This window comes from Triticum aestivum, chromosome 4D (genome assembly GCF_018294505.1).
Source record: "Triticum aestivum cultivar Chinese Spring chromosome 4D, IWGSC CS RefSeq v2.1, whole genome shotgun sequence".
Lineage (NCBI taxonomy): Eukaryota > Viridiplantae > Streptophyta > Magnoliopsida > Poales > Poaceae > Triticum > Triticum aestivum.
In genome coordinates this window covers 261,458,468-261,479,723 of record NC_057805.1, presented here as the reverse complement: position 1 = coordinate 261,479,723, position 21,256 = coordinate 261,458,468, and the positions used below count along the sequence as shown (strand labels likewise).

The 21,256-nt window shown below is 44.6% G+C and overlaps 1 protein-coding gene across 1 annotated transcript; it reads left to right on the top strand.

Annotated features, from left to right (window-relative positions):
- The first annotated feature begins 4,661 nt into the window (after positions 1-4,661).
- Positions 4,662-8,264, top strand: LOC123097422 (XIAP-associated factor 1). Its single transcript, XM_044519135.1, has 5 exons — positions 4,662-4,967; positions 6,328-6,463; positions 7,115-7,252; positions 7,346-7,467; positions 7,856-8,264. Exons 1-5 carry the CDS (start codon positions 4,909-4,911, stop codon positions 8,016-8,018), a joined length of 618 nt encoding a protein of 205 aa, XP_044375070.1. The 5' UTR covers positions 4,662-4,908; the 3' UTR covers positions 8,019-8,264.
- Positions 8,265-21,256: the final 12,992 nt, after the last annotated feature.

The window sequence follows — 21,256 nt, the reverse complement described above, 5'->3', positions numbered from 1 at the left end:
ATGTTGCAGATTTTATATGACAAGTGAGTGATACGACGTAGGGTTACGATGTCTATACTCGACATTTGCCTGTGGTGTTGATGGACTTCATGGAGATTTTATTTGCTTTTCTGCTGCATTTTGTTTGTGCTAGCTTGAGCTATGCAGGTATGTATTACTAGCAAAAAAAGCCCATGCGTTGCAACGGGAAAAAGAGTACCACATGCTCTTAATTTACAAAAAATGGTCTATAATCTGTGAATCTTAGCTACGACACAAACAAAGATGGTCTTAATATATAAAAGCGCAGTTTAAGATTCTACATGTGTCCTATTTCAACATGGCTTGTATGTAGATTTAATCTGTACAAAGAAACAGGCAAGTGATCATGCATTTATTCATGTCATGCTCGGAATGGGGTGTTGTTACGGGCGAGTAAGAAAAACGACAAAAATAAATGATGACACATTAGCACACTACAGAGACATGTGTGCATCAATGACAGTTTTCAGTTTAAGAATCACCAACTTATGGTAAGAGCAACTCTAGCAGACCCCGCATCCGCCCCCGACCCGCAAAATAACCGCCAAAATGCGGGTGCGGGCTGGAAAGCCTGCCCGACCAGACCCCGCATCCCGCCCCGGCCCGCAATAATTTTTAGGGGGAGCGGCAAATTTTTGGCCCCAACCCGGGAAAACGCGGGTTTCCCCCTCGCGGCTGCGGTGCCCTGCATCACAGAGAAGCAGTTGGCGGGAGGGACATTTCAGCCCGCGCTCTTTTCCCCCTTCCTTCCGCCGTCGCCCGCCCTTGATTCCGGCCATATCTGCGGGCGGAATCGCTCCGCGGGGCCGCCCCACACCCTCCCATGCCAAGCCGCTGCACCGCCCCTCCGGATCCGGTGAGAAGAGCCGCCCCCCAGTCGCCGCCGCCGCTGGGATCGACCACCGCCGAGCGCACCACCCTCGTCGCCGCCCGGGATCACTCGCCACCGGTTAGTCCCCTTTTTATGATTTTCGCGAGCTGTGTAGTAGATTGACGCGCCGGCGTGCGTGTAGATGGAGTTGACCCCGTGCGAGAAGTTCTTGCTATCCGATTCGTCCGATTCGGACTACTCGGATGTGAAGACCATGCTTGCGACCTTTCGGCAGCAAACATTGGTCATGGCGCTTGCCGTGAAGGAGCATGAAGACGAGTACCGAAAGAGGAGGTGAGGATCTACTGTCAGGCGTCTGTGCATTCCGCGGAATCGCCATCTTGGAAACGAGATGTTGATGCAAGATTATTTTTCGGAGAATCCTACATATCCTGCACACCTCTTCCGCAGAAGGTACCGAATGTGCCGATCCCTTTTTGTGAAAATTGTTGAAGCTTGCGAGGCAAATTGCCGGTATTTCACTCAGAGAAGGAATGTCGCGGGCTTAAAGGGATTTAGTGCATATCAAAAAATCTCCGCAGCTATGCGGGTGATTGCATATGGCGTTCCGGCTGACTATGCCGATGAGTATCTTCGCATTGGTGAAGATAGCACAATTGAGTCTGTGCGTAGATTTGCGAAAGTGATCGTCCGTGTCTTTGGTACCGAGTATCTTCGGGCACCAAATGAAGGTGACACAAAGAAATTGATGGCAGCTAATGAGAGGAGAGGTTGGCCTGGGATGCTAGGTAGCATTGATTGTATGCATTGGAATTGGAAAAATTGCCCCAAGGCTTGGCAAGGAATGTATTGTGGTAAGTCTCGTGATGCAACAATTGTGCTAGAGGCCGTAGCATCCGAGGATTTATGGATTTGGCATTGCTTTTTTGGTATGCCCGGCACACTCAATGATATCAATGTGTTGCAACGCTCTCATTTGTTTGCTAGGCTTGCTAGTGGTGATGCTCCTTCTTGCAACTACACTATCAATGGGCATGAATACACAAAGGGGTACTATCTTGCAGATGGTATATATCCTCCTTGGTGCACATTTGTCAAGAGCATCAAAGAACCCAAAACAAAAAAAACAATGTGAATTTGCAAGGGTGCAAGAGGCAGCCCGAAAAGACATTGAAAGAGCATTCGGAGTTTTGCAATCTGGGTTTGCCATTGTCCAAGGTCCTGCTCGTTTTTGGGATAAGAAAACCCTGAAGAACATCATGACTTGCTGTGTTATCCTGCACAATATGATTCTTGAAGATGAGAGAGGAATGGACTTAGAATTCTTTTACGATAATGTGGGTAGCCGTGTCAAACCAGCTAGAGACCCAAACCACATTAGAGCTTTTCTTCAGACATACAAGGAGATTGAAAATGCAGACACACACTTTCAACTTCAGAAAGATCTCATTGAGCACCATTGGCAAAGGGCTGGACAGTGACTAATTTTTGTACTCATTTGTATTTGTATTCATGACAAGTTTTGCATTGCATTATTTTTAGTTTGCTACGGTGATTTGAATAATTATTTGTAATGCGGTTGATTATTTTTTTATGTTTGATTTGAATAATTCAGTTTGTTTTCAATTGTTGAATTATGTTGGATTTGAGATTTGCGGGCTGATGATTTGCGGGGGTGCAGCGGCGCAAAGAGCAGAACCCGCATAGCCGACCCGTAAAAAAGCATATTCCGTGAATATACTTTTTTACGGATCCGTTTAGGGGGTCTGCATCTGTGCCAGCCCGCGCCGGCCCGCAAAAGCTGTTTTGCGCGAACTGCATACGCGTTTTGCGGGCCGGCGTTTTGCGGGGTCTGCTAGAGTTGCTCTAACTCTTGAACACTTTTTTCACATGCATATTTTTTAAATACACGAAGAGTTGTTAAAAAGGTTCTTAAAAAGATACATGATTTTTTAATCATAAAAAAGATTTTTTGTCTGGAAAAGAACATTTTTGTATGGTCTCCTGTGGACGTAGATACTTGCGCCCCTATTTCATCACTATTTCTTGCCATACATGTCATACGTATTGGCCCCGGTTTCATCACTATTTATATCTTATCAAACTTGTATTTTATTTAATTTTTTTCATGCATGCCTCCTTTTTACTTTTTTTTCATGCATGTCCTCTCCTTTTTCTTCTTATATATAGGGAGAATAGCGTAACATCTAATCTTTATCGGATCTCCTCCGCATTTTCTCTTTTATTTCTTTTATAGCGGACATCACATATTTATTGGGTCGTTCTTTTATTTCTTGTCATGCATGTCCTTATTTATTGGGTGCCTCTAGCAAATTTATTTTCAATTTCATGTGCAATCCTGATTTTGTTGAGATGTTCATCCCTAGTCTGAATCAGTACCAGTATGGAAAAAAGACGGATAATACATTGTTGATTAGCATTGCAGCCTAGATAGTATTTTTTAAATTGTTAACAGGTAAATAACATCATATTCAGATTCTACATATTTTTTCTAATCAAATTCCATATATAACATGTTAAATTTGGAGCTATGGTTTAAAAGATATGAGTATTTTAGAAAAACATTTAATATGTACTGCGGGTTTAATGTCGAAAACAATATTTTTTTTATAAAATAGGAAAACGAACTAAGAATACCTATTTCTTTTATTAATAGGTACAAATATTAAATTCTGGATCTACGATGTAATATTATGAGATGTGGTTCATTCTTGATATTACATCTTGTACTGTGTGTGCTAGCTATTGATCCAGAGACTAGCACAGTGACAAATCTTATTAGGTTCGGTCATTACAGCAAAGTATTGGAGGCATTGAGAGAGCTTTGTTCATCTCCCCTCTCCTCTTAAAGATCAAGACCCTTATAGGAAAGATCCTTCTGGATTACCAAGGCCTCCTCTTGAAGAAGATCATCACCAAGCCCTCACCTCCTTTGGAGTGGGAAGAACTTTACCCTAATGCTATTTTTCTTGAACTGTTCTTGTATGCTTGTGGATGTCATGTGTGATACTTTAGTGGATGTGTGGTTGGATTTGTTTGAGTGTTTTTCTCCTTGTGTTCTTGTGAGTTAATCTCTTTTCCTCCCTTCAAGTGTGAAAAGATCCCTCTTAGGGTTACACCCTACAACAGACCTTGTCTCTTATGCATCTAATCTCTTGGGAAATATGGTGCGAACGGCTGTTTGACAACAAATAGATGAATACTGGCTGCTGAGGAGAATTAAGGATGAAATTAGAATTTAAAACATGAGAGGAGCAGGGATCCCCTCCGACCGAGGCTGATTTGTTGCCTTATTTTTTCCCTTCTTTTAACACCCTTTTTTAGGTGCTTTGCTTGTTTTTTTTTGGCACCTCTTTGTATCGTTTTCACTCCTTATTTTTTGAATACAATATAAACGCAAAACGCTCATACATACACGTATACACTTATCCCTATGAACACACACCTGCACTCTACATCTGTAAACATCTTCTAGAGACTGAGCCGGCATATCATCTTGAGATTTACAAAATCACTATAGGCGCCTCGTTGTCGACGAGAACGTCTCCTCTTACAAAAAATGCATTGCTGAAAATCCTGAAATAAATCCAGAAATAAAGTGAGCATCAGGATTTAAACCCCGATAGGCTAAGGATACTACTGTCCCTTTAACCATCCAACAACAGTTGGGTCGCGTTTTCACCTCTTACTGATCCATGAATTTGGTAGAACTCCTACCAACACCAACGTTTAAAAAAAAACATAGCGTGCCACGCTTGGGTTCATCCTCCGGAGTCCGGACAGAGACCAGACCCGATCTCTTTTCTCTCCTCTTTCCCGGATCACACAACCTCTCTCCGAGTCTCCCCTCTTTTCCAGCTTTTTCCTCCCCCCACCAAACTTCCACGAGACCTCCGGCCACCCACCCGCCAAGGCCTCCCTCCGCTCCGCGCTGTCCCCGCTGGACCACCGCAGCGCTCCCCTGTCCGATCGGGAACGAGGAGAGTGTGCCACAGGAGAGCGCGATCCGTCCCTCCGGCCCCAAGACGAGCGCCATGGCAGACGCCGGCTCTCATATCGCCGCTGTCGTCGCCACCTCCACCTGCACCCACTGGTTGGTTACCCTGTTCCCGTTCCGCGCCGCTACCTCTTCGGCTCTTCCTTGGTGGTGTGCGTGCGTGCGTGCGTCGGTACCAGGGCGATTACATATCGTGCGTTCTCTTCGTTTTGGATCTGAGCTAAGGAAGACCCGGTTTGATTGGTCCTGAAAGACCGAGGTTATGTATTGGATTAATTACTCGAGCGTGCCACACGCCCACACGATTAAACGGACTTTCTTTGACTAACTAGGTGATTTCCGCGTTTGCTAGTTATAAGCCGGCTGGATAGGTGACCGTCGGTACTCCTGAGAATGTGTTCATTGTGCAGCTTATTGAAAAAGGTCACACTAGCAACCGATGTAGCATCTTGCATGATGTCCTAGACCATCTTGTCCCGCCAATGCCTGGGCATACTTGCTAATATTAACTTCCATGAGAAACCATCAACTGAGTGGAGGGGAAAGTACTCTGATGCTTGGTTTCTCTACTTAACGGAGGTTCCTGATGGAGTAGGTTTGAACAACTATTGTTTCAAAGCAATCCATTGTTAGTTGGAGAAAAATATTAAACGGATTAGATTATAATTCGTGATCATTGGTGCCAGGACATTGTTAATACATTTCTTTATATTAATTATGCATTGTTTGCTTTTGGCATCATATTCTAATCACAAGTATAAAGGATGAACCTAGTATTAGTTGGTAGAGCTATGGGATCAGTACCTTATCGATCTGGAATGCTTCTAACTACCACTGTCAGTTTTGTGTCAAAAAAAGAAAAACTCTCAATCAAGCTCTTCACAGTCTATGACTTCTATTGTTGTAGTTTGATTGATATCTGCCAGGACCCTAGCGGTATTTCTCAGAAGATTTCGACATTGAGAACTAGTTCAGTTAAGTTTGAATCATGATCCGCTGGCACGAAGCACTGTGGGCCGTTCATGTATCATCCAATGTCTTATAGTTCCTCCTTACCGCTTCACTGTTGAAGATGACCGAGACGACGTCGATTCTTCATCGGACGGCTGGAAGGCGTCAGAGTGTTGTTGTTTGCTTTCCAGCAAAAGGGCTACAGTGGCCAACTGCCCCATCTGCTTTTCTTTTGTTTCCTACAATCTTGTAAGGCTATAAAGCCAGGATTCTAGAGCCTTCCGGGACATTCTGGTTGCATTTGGGTAAACCCTAGCTGCCAGTGTTCCTGGTTGGCCCTTGGGTGTATCAGAACTCGTTCTAACTTCCTCGCAATCAATCTCAACTTTTGCTAAGTTCTGTTATTCAGTGAATACTTGTTTGAATTTAGTCTTCAGACCATCTTGGGTCTGACAATGTCACAAGTTGGTTAACAATTTTAGTTTTTGCATCTTCTTTTCTCCAGTCAACGAGAAATTCCATCATCAAACATCGACTTGCATTCCGTACACTGTGCTCGTAACCTTCAAAAGTGCGAGCACTGTGGAGAAATGGTTCCCAGGAAGCTTATGGAAGAACACTACAATGAAAATCACGCTCCGGTATGTTGGCAGTCTGATTCTAAATGCATGTTTTGAGTTTTACAGTCTGATCCTAAATGCCATGTTTTGAGTTTTCAAAACATTATGCCATATTGTTGGTTCTCATTGTGTATTTCAGAAGATTATGCCATAACGTTGGTTCTCTTTGTGTAGTTTATGCTACATTTTTCTATTTTGGTGGTGCATATTCTATATCTTATCTAAAGTGTATAGAAGACTTTATTGATTACACTATTTATTTGGTGGCTGCGAGTGATATTTAAGGTAGAGAGTAAGAAAGCACATGGCAGAGTTTAAAAACATAGCCAAAAGAAACTGAAGCTAATGTGACATGAAGTCTAAGCCACTAGCTGCAACAAGTATAGAAACCAAGTCATGTTAGAATCAAAATTATAGGAAATAATATTCTTCTTCCAGCACATGATGGCTAGTTATCTTCTTCTTGTACTTGTAAACTGGACACACATCTCCTTAGCTTATTCGCCTTTTCTTGTACCTGCAAATAAGAAAAGCACATTTCTTCTGCTATGCTAATTTTATCACAATTGAAACCAGGAGCTAATGCAAAATGCACATATTCCAGGATTTTGGTAACAGCTTCTGTTTTTTTTCTGTTGTACATTTGCAATAAGTTTATCTTATCAAATGCAGGTAAATTGCTCCCTGTGCAAAGAAACCTTGCGACCGGAGATACTTGATCTTCATAAAAGTGAGCAGTGCACACAGAGGATGGTTGCGTGTGCATATTGTGAGTACGAATTGCCTGCAATTGATATTCATGAACATCAGGTGTAGTTTGTTGTTTACCTTTGAAGGTACATATTTATTTGAATTTGTTTGATACATGTCGACTTGTTCTGATCATAGTAGTTTGAGATACAGGATGTATGTGGAAACCGAACGGAGTTTTGTCAAACATGCAAGAACTATATTAGACTTCGTGAATGGATAGGGCACGAAATGCAGTGCCACGTTAGCTCAAATGGTTCTGAAGAATCATCAAGGTAAACATGTTCCCAATGTCCCAAGGAGTTGTTGAATTTTGTTATTTTGGTTATCGGGTATTGTACGATGTATGATCCATTTAAAGATTAGTGTTGCACAGTCCATACATTGACTGCTTGTTTTCAGTGATCTTTATTTGTGTTGCTAAACTAAATGCAATCCATTATCTGCAAATAGTATATCCTAGATGGGATCCTTACATACTTTGTCAATGTAATTCAAAATCAGTTCAAAATTTGATTAGGTTACAAGTCAAAGATGATAACCATTTCGTAGATCCTGTATGTTGATGTTTTTTTGTTTCAATTTTATAAGCAAGTATATTGTTGCTAGAATTTTGAAGATACTATAGTAGACCTCTTAGCTAATCAGATGTTTGAAATTCAGTGCCAGAACCATTCCAGAGAGAGAAGTGCGGCCTCCTCCACCGGTACGACCAGTGCGTGCTGTGCCTGCTGCACAACACAGGCGACTTCTCTTTACGATTGCTGTAACTGGAATCGCCGTCATGGTTGGATCAATACTGTTCCAGAAGGAGGAGAGTTTCTAGGTCCGACAGCCATGGACTTCATATGTCAGAGTTGTTTTCAACAGTAGTATTGATAAGATAATATAATCTCTTGATGTATAATGTTATCCCCATATTCAGTTGGCACGTCTTGCTTGCTTAAGAGTACAGTTCAAGTCATGGCCTTGTTGGTAGAATCGAAATAACCATCCAAATATTTGTTGTTCTCGGTGCTATGTTTAAACGTCTGAAAGAAGCTATTTATAGTCCTTTTTCAGTTGGACCTTACTGGGTGGACTTGGCATAGATGTACTGCTGCCATGTTGGTACTGCCGTTTCAGTGGGCAGCTGCTCATGATTTTCTTTTTGAGGGAAGACAACGCATTCCATTAATCTATATATACCGATATAAAAAGACCCAAAGGGGGCAGGTCCAACAAATCTCTGCCATCAAACCCAGCCTTCTGATACAGACTCTCTGGGCTGCTACATGACATTCGTGCTTACAATGCACTGTGGAAACATCACTTAGGCCCCTTGTTTGTTTGAGCTTTTGCTTTTGTAGTTTTTCTACTTTGATCAGAAGCCATAAAAACTTCTAAATAGGTGCTTTTTGAGCCTTTATGGCTTTTGATGAATCAATATAACAATACTTGGCTCTAAAAGCCTTCAAAAGCACCCATTTCGAAGCTTTTATGGTCTCTCTTGACTGTCAGATTGTGTGTCCAAACGTATCCCAGCCATCAGATTTTTTGATGAATCAATCCTGGCCGTTGGATCGAACTGTTGTGACTAGAAATGAATAGTGCTTTTCATTCCCACCCCGTTTCACCACCCTCATACGCAATGACAAGCGGGGCCCGGACAATGTGGGGCTTGGTCGTGAGCGACCGCGGGAATAAGTTGCGTCGGGCGCTGTGGGCGTGCCATCGCCTATGATTTTTGGTGCCCGTCGAGGGCATTTTGGTCTTTTCGCGTCCCATTAGAGAGGGGGCGATAAGGCACCGAACGCTTCGTCCTCTCTCTTCATCTCCTCGCTTCCCCCTCCGCTCCTCATTCCCCTAACCCTAGCTCATTCTCTACGCCTCCCATCCGCCCGTCTCACACCGACCCGGACCCTCCTCCTCACCGCCTCCGGTTGAGCTGCTCCTGTTCTGCCGAGCTCACCGCCTCCGTCCCGCACCCCGAAGCGTCACGGGGAGGAGAGACCGGCCGTGGTCTCCTCATCATCGTCGATCAAGTGACCATCCTCACGTTCTCGTCTTGGCCCCTTCGAGGCGTTCTCGCCAGTCCTCACTTCCCCCTTTACCTTTTTCCTTCGCCGTCTTGCAGGTGGTTTGAGGGCGCCCCCTATCTCCTCCCCTGGACACAGCGAACGTGAGCGACAGTGCGAGGAGCAAGGCAACATATCGTCGATGCAGATCCACCCTTAGGTCGCGACGGCTGCTTCCCCAACACCACGACCCCGTGTTGGCCACCACAACGTCGGTCTTCTCTCAAGATCCGTCGGTCAGTGGAAGGCCAAGGCACGACGCCGCCGATGGCTGTACGCCCAAACTTGTGAGTGCAATGCAGCAGCGGCAGAACCGCTATTGCGAGGAACTCCGACCGCACCTGCGCTCCCTCAGATCCGATCACAACAGTTGGTTGCCAATTTATCCCTATCTACTTAGCCCCTTTGCATTCGTGGCCATATTTTTGTGCTCTTCATGCGACTAATGATTTTACTTGGGATTATGTTGCAGGGTTACTCTTGCCTTTGATATTTTGACCTACTTTGTGCTTCAATTATCCAGGTTCAGCCACTTTCCCTTTTCAGTTCATCTATTTTCTCCATATGATCTATGTGTACGGTCTATACATACCCATGGATGTTATGTGCTCTGTCTTAGGTTGATAGAATAGTTGCTCTTGCTTTTTACCTGCTGAGGGGATGGGTAGAACTACATGTGTCCTTGGTATCTGCGCAGTAGTTTTTTTGCTTTTCTTATCTTGTCAGGTACCTGTTTTTTTCTTCTGTCGAGGAGCACCGGTTTGGCCTGAGGTTGTGTCCTTTCTCTTTCGATAGGAAGTTTTTGTTCCTATCCAGTGCTAGGAGATGAATTGGTTGCAGGGTAGCCAGGGTAGGTCTTTCTGCATATGCATTTGAATATGGGATGTCTCAAGATAGTTGGTCTACTTCTTTTGGTCTTATATATGGTGACTATGTCTTTGGTCAGGACAACTTGGAACAACTTGTGTGTGCCTCTCAGATTCCTACAGAAGAAAGGATGCCCTTTCTTTTCTATTGGATGGACAACAACATAACCGCAACAATAGGTCAATCTGGTAATTGGCCACATGTCTTAATCCATTGTAGTTAGAACTTATAAGAGATTGTGCTATCAAGTCAAGTTTTCGATTTATACCCTAGCTTCTAAATAATGGGGAAAACCTATTTTCTTAAATTTTGCACTTTCGACCTGGAATTTTTAGGGAAATTTGTGAATAATTAATTGAATTTGACCATTTAATTCACTCGATAAACATGGAACCCTCCAATCTTCTATTAATAGTTGGTTCCTAACAAATTTGGTCATGAGATGCGCATTGATGGGAAGCTTCGGTTGGGTAGATAACCAGGTCCCAAAGCATCCTATGGCCCATGCCTTCTCATGGGGCTCACACCTTCATGGTCCTCAGGATGAAGCACTGATGTGTTGCGCCGATGAATCTGATAGTGGAGGTCTCAACTAATTGGGAAGATGAACTCTCAAATAACTTATCCCTGATGGTCGGTGTTACATAATTTTCTAGCATTAGATGGCACATCATTGTCCTCTTGTGCTTCTTTATTTGATTGATGTAGATTTTGCAAGATAGGATGACAAATAGCCCTAGCTTCAAGTCATACTATTTTAGTAGGTAGAATGTTGCATGCGTTGTGTAGTCAGTAGTCTGTTTTAGAAGCTCACTATCGCGGAGCATCCTACGATCATCCCCATGTACACCACGACTACTCCCCAAGCCCGAAGTGGACATACGACGAGACCTAGACCTCAAGCATACGCCATTGGACACAAGGTGAACCCGTTCCTAAGTCCTTTTCCTTTTCATTCATGCGAGACATGGTTGCTACCTAATGCAAAGACACTACATGTGCTCAGGAACCATGGACAGAAGGAGGAAGAACGGCCAGCATCAAGACTTATGCAGAGTTTTTGCCAAGCCCGGAACTTCCGGCCATAGCCCGGAACCTTCGCCCCCCGGACCTTCCAGCCACAGCCCGGAACCTCCGTCCCCCGGACCTTCCGGCCATCCCAGAACCTCCGGCCCTCAACACTACAGATGACGCCCGGACGTGCCAACTCTCTGTCCAGCACGGAACACGCCCGGAACCTCGCACAGAACCTCCTGCCTGCCCGAAACTTCCAGCCCTAAAAAAACCAGACCAGCGCCGACTGTGCAACTCTCTGTTAAGCCGGACCCTTGGCCAGAACCTGCACAGAACTTTCGGACCTCGGACCTTCCGGCCCTGCCCGGAACTTCCGGCCTGCGTGCGTGCAGTGACTCTGGGCTGAGGCCCATGTACCCCTTCGCCCCCCTAGACTATATATACTCCTTCTCCAACGTTCTAGGGTTAGCATTGGTTTAGCTCATTTTAGAGATAGAGCTTTGCTCATCCACTTGATACATACTCCATTGGAGACCGAGGCCTCCTAGGAGAAGATCCCCTAAGTGGATTCAAGACCCCGTCTAGGGAAGATCCCCTCATGGATTCAAGCCCCGATCTCATCACGGATTGGGAAGAACTTGCTAGCATTTATATCGTCCTTTGTTGGATTTGAATCATGTATCCCTCCTTGTGTTCATGGATCTAGCACATGTGTGACCGTTTCTCGTGGATTTGAGTGTTTCCTTTCGTTTCCCCTTGTGATTTCATCATGTTCTTCGGGAATCCTGAAGGAAATATGCCCTAGAGGCAATAATAAAGTTGTTATTTATATTTCCTTATATCATGATAAATGTTTATTATTCATGCTAGAATTGTATTAACCGGAAACTTAGTACATGTGTGAATACATAGACAAACATAGTGTCACTAGTATGCCTCTACTTGACTAGCTCGTTAATCAAAGATGGTTAAGTTTCCTAGCCATAGACATGAGTTGTCATTTGATGAACGGGATCACATCATTAGAGAATGATGTGATTGACTTGACCCATCCGTTAGCTTAGCACTATGATCGTTTAGTTTATTGCTATTGCTTTCTTCATAACTTATACATGTTCATATGACTATGAGATTATGCAACTTCCGAATACCGGAGGAACACTTAGTGTGCTATCAAACGTCACAACGTAACTGGGTGATTATAAAGATGCTCTACAGGTGTCTCCGATGGTGTTTGTTGAGTTGGCATAAATCGAGATTAGGATTTGTCACTCTGATTGTCCGAGAGGTATCTCTGGGCCCTCTCGGTAATGCACATCACTATAAGCCTTGCAAGCAATGTGACTAATGAGTTAGTTACGGGATGATGCATTACGGAATGTGTAAACAAACTTGCCGGTAACGAGATTTAACTAGGTATTAAGATACCGACGATCGAATCTCGGGCAAGTAACATACCGATGACAAAGGGAACAACGTATGTTGTTATGCGGTTTGACCGATAAAGATCTTCGTAGAATATGTAGGAACCAATATGAGCATCCAGGTTCCGCTATTGGTTATTGACCAGAAGTGAGTCTCGGTCATGTCTACATAGTTCTCGAACCCGTAGGGTCCGCACGCTTAACGTTCCCTGACGATCGGTATTACAATTTTATGTGTTTTGATGTACCGAAGGTAGTTTGGAGTCCCGGATGTGATCACGGACATGATGAGGAGTCTCTAAATGGTCGAGACATAAAGATTGATATATTGGAAGGCTATGTTTGGACACCGGAATGGTTTCGAATAAGTTTGGGCAGTTACCGGAGTACCGGGGGGTTACCGGAACCCCCCGGGGAGTCAATGGGCCTTAATGGGCCATGGTGGGAGAGAGGAGGAGGCGGTCAAGTGGGGGGCGCGCCCCCCAAGCCCAATCCGAATTGGGGAGGGGGCCAGCCCCCCTTTCCTTCTCTCCTTCTCCCTCTTCCTTCTTCTCCTACTCCAACTAGGGAAGGGGGGAAACCTACTCCTACTAGGAGTAGGACTCCCCCCTTGGGCGCGCCATAGAGAGGGCCGGCCCTCCCCTCCTCCACTCCTTTATATACGGGGGAGGAGGGCACCCCATAGACACACAAGTTGACAGTTGTCTTAGCCGTGTGCGGTGCCCCCCTCCACAGATTTCCACCTCGGTCATATCGTTCTAGTGCTTAGGCGAAGCCCTGTGTCGGTAACTTCATCATCACGTCGTCATGCTGACGAAAATCTCCCTCGGCCTCAGCTGGATCAAGAGTACGAGGGACGTCACCGAGCTGAACGTGTGCAGATCGTGGAGGTGCCGTGCGTTTGGTACTTGATCGGTTGGATCGCGAAGACGTTCAACTACATCAACCGCGTTACTAAATGCTTCCGCTTTCGGTCTATGCGGGTACGTGGACACACTCTCCCCGCTCGTTTCTATGCATCACTGATGACCCACAAGTATAGGGGATCTATCGTAGTCCTTTCGATAAGTAAGAGTGTCGAACCCAACGAGGAGCAGAAGGAAATGACTAGCGGTTTTCAGTAAGGTATTCTCTGCAAGCACTGAAATTATCGGTAACAGATAGTTTTGTGATAAGGTAATTTGTAACGGGGAACAAGTAATAAAAGTAAATAAGGTGCAGAAAGGTGGCCCAATCCTTTTTGTAGGAAAGGACAAGCTTGGACAAACTCTTATATAAAGGAAAACGCTCCCGAGGACACATGGGAATTATCGTCAAGCTAATTTTCATCATGGTCATATGATTCGCGTTCGTTACTTTGATAATTTGATATGTGGGTGGACCGGTGCTTGGGTGCTGCCCTTCCTTGGACAAGCATCCCAGTTATGATTAACCCCTCTTGCAAGCATCCGCAACTACACAAGAAGTATTAAGGTAAACCTAACCATAGCATGAAACATATGGATCCAAATCAGCCCCTTACGAAGCAACGCATAAACTAGGGTTTAAGCTTCTGTCACTCTAGCAACCCATCATCTACTTATTACTTCCCAATGCCTTCCTCTAGGCCCAAATAAAGGTGAAGTGTCATGTAGTCGACGTTCACATAACACCACTAGAGGAAATACAACATACACTACAAGAAATATGTCAACTTGTGACCTTCTGTCAGTGACCCTGGAAGAATTGGTCATAAATTTATGACCATTTGAGACCAATTGGTCAAAAGCTGTTCGGGGGGCTCTAGACCGTAAACCATAACGACCATTCTGATCAGAAAGGTCGTAATTTCATTAGAGGAAATGGTCGTAAAGCGGGCAGCCCTGGTTCGTGCCTCATTTCTAGCAAATTACGACCAATATGAATGGTCATTACACTTGAGTTTTAATGCAGTTGTATGATTAGGCAGCCACCTCAGCAGTCTCGCCTATGTGGAGTGCTTAGTTTTCATTTTCGCTTACATGTGTATATTCAACGAGAGCTCATTTACAGGAGGGACCCACTTGACAGTCGAGACCGAGGCCTAAATTTGTTAATAAAAAAGTTGCGCGAGGGGGGACTCGAACCCACGACCTCGTGCTGGTTTAACTTGTTCGCTACCACTGGGCTAGAGAGGGGTTGCTACCCATCTAGCGGAATGGCTCTGTATATTATATACAACAGCGGTTGTCTCTTGCCAAATCTAAGTCATTGACAAGTGGGACCTATTCCCAGGATCGGACAGAGCCAACACTTAGCAAATATTTCTAGGTCTTCCGACCAGGTGGCGGCGGGCAGCGGGCGGAAGCAACCAGTAGGGGCCGGCGGACGAGGGCGGGGCCGGCGGGCGGCGTCTGAAGCGACCAGCAGGTGCCGCTCGCCTTGCCCACAACCTCGCCACAGGTGACCTCGCCGACGACCTCACGGTGGAAGCAACTAGCAGGGGCGGAGGCGGGGCCGGCAGTGGAAGCAACCAGCGGGGGCGGAGGCGAGGCGGGGGCGTGGGCGTGGAGGCGAAGCAGGGGCGTGGGCGACCAGCGGTGGTGGGGGCGGGGGAATGAACGATGACCTCGCCCACGATAGGGCAGGCTCGTCGAGCATGGCGGACTCGCCACCGCCGCAAGCACACCTCCCGGTATGCACCCCTCTCCTCTCCCGTTGATCTTGTTTCTAGGTAGATAACTCTTAATTTGTCTGATCTGATCATAGGAATGTAGAGAACTTTGGACTGTCCAGAACTTTGAACTGAATTTGTCTGGTCTGAATTTGTGAGCATTGGGCAATGTAACTATTTTTGTGGATGTCATAATGTGTGTGTGTGTGTGTGTTGTTGTATGAATAATGAATCTGCACCTCTGAAGTTCCAGCCTCAGGTTTATGTAGGTTTGATGTAAACTTGGAAAATATGAAGGGAGTTGATGTAGATTTGATGTTACACCTCTGAAATTTTAGCCTCAAATCTGTTAAAAACATCAATATTGATGTAGACTTGATGGAAACTTGGAAAAATCTCATTGATGTAGATTTGATGCAATCTTGGAAATGTCATTCATGTAAATTTGCAGTGTTGTTATTGTTGGTGGTTTAACCACAATAGTTCTTTGTGGTAGCATATGTTGTTATTGTTGGTGGTTTAACCACATTAGTTCTTTGTAAACCACCTCTGTTTTTTTGTGAACCAGCAGGTTTTTGTTAGCTTTTCTTTTCTCCCATGTGAAATCCGTAATTCCTGTGAACTGCTTTTTATTGCTCCCATGTGAAATCAGTAAACCATGTGGACTGGACTAAAGTAGTGAGAAATTGGAAATAGTTGAATGTTGTGGTTAGGCAGTTACCATATAAAGTCGGGTGCCATTACTGCCATCCATTTTCATTAATTAATGTTGATGCACTTAGATTGATTTCCTAAGTTGCAACAATTTGTTGTCTTTGGCAAATGGACAGAAGCTGGATTAGAAGGAGTTAGAAAGTTTTCGAAAGAACATATGGAATGAGTTGATGATTTCATGGCATTTGTTCGGGCAAATTTTGCCAAAGATGCTCACATTCTTTGCCCATGCTGCGAATGCCTCAACCGTTCAAGAATGGCTCAAGGAAGAGTGGAAGATCATCTGCTTCTTAATGGGATGTCCAGCACATGTGATAGATGGATATATCATGGGGAACCTTTAGACGGACAACCTCAACATTTTGAAGCTGATACACAGGCCCCTCATATGATGGGTGGTGGTGATGCTGGCATTGATTTCATGGAAAAGGTTTTGCGAGATAATGCTGGTTTGGAGGAAGAGGATGGGCATGAAGATGATAGGATTCCTGACCTACTGAAGGATTTGTACGATGCTGAAGATCGTGCTGATGGAGAGAAGTTGTTGTTTGCTGAGGTGTTAGAGGAGGCGAAGCACGTAGCTCATGAAGGGGGTAAATTTTCAAGATTTACCTTCACCGTGAAGTTACTCCACATCAAGTCTTTCTACCGGATTAGCAATGCTGCATTCAATGCAATACTCCGCCTTTTGAGCTTGCAATTACCTGATAGCTGTGTTCCCAGATCTTATGATGAAGCATTGAGCATAATCCGCAGGCTGGGGCTAGGTTATGTTTCAATACATGTGTGCCTAAATAACTGTGTCTTGTTTCTGAAGGATTTAACAAAGCATGACAACTGTCCAAAATGCAATGCCTCTAGGTGGAAAGATGCTGATCGGAAGAAGTCAATACCAGAGAAGGTACTGAGGCACTTTCCGTTGATACCAAGGCTGCAGCGGATGTTTATCTCGAAGAAATCATCGCTGGAGGTACAATGGCACAAGCTGAAGCGGCAACCTGTGGACAATGAGCTGAGCCATCCAGCGGACAGAGAGGCATTGAAAGAGTTTGACAGTATATATGTAGATTTTGCTGCAGATCCAAGGAACATAAAACTTGGCATTGCCACAGATGGGTTTAATCCGTTTGGGAACATGAGCACGTCTTATAGCATGCGGCCAGTTTTTGTGGTGCCGTACAACCTGCCACCATGGGCATGCATGGATTAGTCCAACTTCATGATGTCATTGCTTATCCTTGGTCCAGAGTCTCCAGGAAAGGATTTTGATGTCTTTATGGAGCCCCTCGTAGAAGAACTGCTCCAGCTCTGGACTGGTGTACCTACATACGATGCCTTGAGTCCGGAAGAAAAGTTCAATCTACGTGCTGCAATCATATGGTCCATCCATGATTTCCCGGCTCTGCACACTCTGTCTGGGAGGATCACAGTGGGTTATAAGGCCTGTGTCCATTGTGACAAAGACCCTTGCTCAAAGAGAATAAGGAGCAAGATCTGCTATATTGGGCACCGCCGCTTTCTTCCCCGAAACCATCGCTAGCGAAGAAGCAAATATTTTAATGGTGAGAATGAAACCCGTGACAAGCCCGCTGAATTCACTAAAGAAGAGCTGGAGCAGCAACTTGAAAAGGTGAAAGATGTGAGACCAGGAAAGCTTGCGAAGAAAAGAAAGCGTGAGGAAGGTCAATGTTGGGACCGGAGGTCTTGTTTGTGGGACCTGCCATACTGGGCTGATATGAAATTAAGGCATAATCTCGATGTAATGCACATTGAGAAAAACATATGCGAGAATCTGCTAGGGACATTTCTGGACATTGAAGGAAAGACAAAGGACATAGTTAGTTCTAGGCTTGATTTGGAGGACATGGGCATAAGAGAAGATTTGCATCTACAGCACAATGAAGATGAAGATTCATTTGAAATGCCACGAGCATGGTATACAATGAGTAAAGAACAAAAGCTTGCATTCTGTGAATTCCTAAGAGCAGTGAAATTTCCAGATGGTTATGCTCCTAACCTAGCAAAGTGTGTTACTTCTGATGGATTCAAGCTTTCAGTACTGAAAACCCATGATTGTCACATCCTCCTCCAAAGGATTTTACCGGCGGGCCTCTGAGGAATCATGGACAAGGATATATATGAAGCGGTTGCTGAGCTGGGAAATTTCTTTAGAGAACTGTGCTGCAAAACACTCAAGTTAACTGTCCTGGAAAGACTTGAAAAAGAAATCCCAATTATTCTATGCAAGCTCGAGATGATTTTCCCTCCAACTTTCTTCACCGTGATGGTCCATTTGGCGGTGCACTTACCAGAAGAGGCAATGCTTAGAGGCCCTGTGCAATACGGTTGGATGTACCCAATCGAAAGAAGGCTGCTTACTTGTAAGCGTTATGTGCGAAACACGGCAAGACCTGAAGGTTCTATTTCTGAAGCATATGTCATTGACGAGTGCTTGACTTTTTGCTCTAGATACTTTGGCGATGTGGAAACAAGATGGAACCGGCCGGGCAGAAATAGAGAGCGGTCTGATTCGCAAAGCGGTGATGTCTCTGTTTTCAACCATGGTGTGAACTTTCTTGGAGCCTCACAATACTTGGAGGCTGGTGATGAGTATGACAAGATGGGTTGGTATGTGCTCAGCAATTGTGCCGAGGTTCTACCATATATCGAGTACGTTATATCTTGTGCACTCATTATATATATATTTTTGCTTGGGTTGGCACCGGCCTAATGTTTTAATTCACGTGTTTTGTTTGCATTGTAGGAAATGCAAGGAAGAGTTAAATCAGGAAGAAAGCAAGATCCATGTTGATAAAAGGGTTGCCAAGGGGTTTGCTAATTGGTTTAAGAATCATGTGAGATCTTTAGCCACATGTTTGATGTTTTCTGTGTTATTCATCAACTGTTAAATACCATTGTTTGCTAAATGTTTTATTTGTGCAGATTGGAAAGTTGCATGCGGAGAAGAAGGTCAGTGATGATCTATTTGCTTTGGCATGCTTACCGGATAAGCAAGTGAGAGTGTATTCAGCATGCATTGCTGACGGTGTCCGGTACCACACCGTTGACCGCGAGGAAAAAAGGAAGACACAGAATAGTGGAATCGTCACTGAGGGGTCACATGATCGTGAGATCATTGACTTCTATGGTTAGTTGAGAAGCATCGTAGAGTTGCAGTACAACTCTAGTGGAGGCATCCATCGCTCGGTTGTCTTATTTCGCTGTGACTGGTTTGAGCTTGGTAGCAAGAAGAAGAGAGACTCTTTTGTCAAATATGATGGCCACTTCAAAAGCATCAACACTGCAAGGTGCTGGTATAAGAGTGATCCCTTTATTCTAACAACACAAGCAACAATGGTGTTTTATCTGCCAGACACTCTTTTGCATGGAAAATGGCGAGTTGTGCAAAACTTTGTGCACAGACACTTGTGGAGTGTGACTGAAACTGAAGTGGAAAAGGGCCCCGGTGGTGGTGGACTAACATACCAGGATGATGACTCTACGGAAGTTCCGTTGCAAGCTGATGATGACTCTATGGAAGTTGTGGTGCAAAGCAGAGTGCGAAGGGACCGGGAACGTGTGCTCGTTGATGCTGCAACAGTTGAAGGCATCAAGAAAAGAAGAAAGGTGGTAGCGGATGGATATGAGAGCGAGGATGAAGAAAACAGGGCTGATCATACTATGCTGCAATATTGTAGTGATGATGAGGAAAACAGGAGTGGGCATAGAGTTCCTTGTTTTCGTATCGACGACGATGAGTAGCAAATGGACATGAAGGTAAATTTTGTCTCCTTGGTGATCCTTCTAACTCTCTGTAGTTTTCCTTGTAATTCTTTGTAGTTTTCCTTCTTGTGCATATGCATGGTGATCCTAATGTACTATAATTATCTCCAGGTAGCAAAATGCTTGAAGATCCTGATGGATGTAGTGGTGTGATCCTGTGACAAAATGTTGGTTGTAGTATTTGATGCAAAATGCAAAACATTTGATTTCCTGATGGTTGTAAGCATTTGATGTGATCCTGATGGTTGTAGTATTTTGTAAGCATCAACATTTTGGATGCAAAACACTTGTTGTGATTGTTATGATGCTGGTGCATTTTGGATGCTTATTGTTATGATATCTGGGCAGAAATGATGAAAATTTCTTCAATGAATGATACTTATGGTTGTAGATATAATGCCAAATTATGTTTTGGTGCAAAATGATGTGATGAAGATACAATGCAGATAGTGATGTAGTTTTGGTGCCATTTTCTTAGTTTTTGGTCAGAACTGTTGTTTTTGTTTTGGTCAGATAATGATGTGATGAAGATTACAGGAGCAAAATGTTGTCTTGTAATGCAAAATATTTTTCAGAAGTTGTTTTCAGAGCTGTTTTTCATACTATCTTAGTTTTGGTCAGAACTGTTTTTGTTTTTCATTGTGAGCAGAAAAATATGCGCGAGAGGGGACTCGAACCCACGACCGTGCGCTCGTTTCACTGTGTTTCTACCACTGGGCTAGGAAGAGGCTACTGGTCTTCCACTCTATGCCATCTCTTTTCAAATCATCAAACCAGTCAAGTATCAAACACAGACCTCGCTGACAAGTGGGCCACTCGACCCACTCGCTGACAAGTGGGCCATTTTGCTACTCTACCCACTCGGCCCTTTTCCCCCTGAGCTACCAAAAAATATTGGGCTCGAACCCACGACCTGCCGCTTATTCCACTGTTTTCTACCACTAGGCTAGTTAGAGGCTGTTGGTTTTGTACTGTATGCCAACCCTTTTCAATATATCAAATACATAACTCGCTGACAAGTGGACCCACTCTTTTCCCCACTCCTCCTCTCCACTTGACCCGCTCCTCCTCTCCATTATCCACTCGACCCACTCCTCCTCTCCGTCGCCGGCATCCCCTTCTCCTCCATCGACGGCGATGACCTCCCTCTCGACCCACTCCTCCATCGACGGCGACGACGACGGCCTCCTAAGGTATGAATCTGCCGAGTCCTTCCTGTTCCTCTTCCTATTGATTAGATTAGGGTTCTGTGGCGCATGCTGATTAGGGTTCCTCTTCCTATTCCTATTGTTGCCGAAGTAGATCCACGAGATCAAGAGGAGGCCTACACGACACCGACAAGGCCAACAAGCTCAAGCAGTCGCCGTCCCCCCAGGCCCGTTCTGTTCCCCCCATGTTCTTTGATTTGCTTTCGCTATTGGCTTAATTTTCTTTCAGAGATTATAAAGCTATTCAGTTTTAAGCCAACAAGTCATTCATGCGGTGTTCTGAATGCGGTGTTCATGCATGATTTAGCAACAAGTCATTCTGAACTCAACTGCAGCTAGTGCATGCATGCATTCTGTTACTAGTC

What these genes read in the sequence shown, in the direction of transcription:
- LOC123097422 (XM_044519135.1), top strand. Translation starts at nt 4,909, where the DNA reads ATGGCAGACGCCGGCTCTCATATCGCCGCTGTCGTCGCCACCTCCACC. An exon ending in ACCTCCACCTGCACCCACTG is followed by an intron (nt 4,968 to 6,327) that starts GTTGGTTACCCT and finishes TCTTTTCTCCAG; the next exon opens with TCAACGAGAAATTCCATCAT. An exon ending in GGTTCTGAAGAATCATCAAG is followed by an intron (nt 7,468 to 7,855) that starts GTAAACATGTTC and finishes TTTGAAATTCAG; the next exon opens with TGCCAGAACCATTCCAGAGA.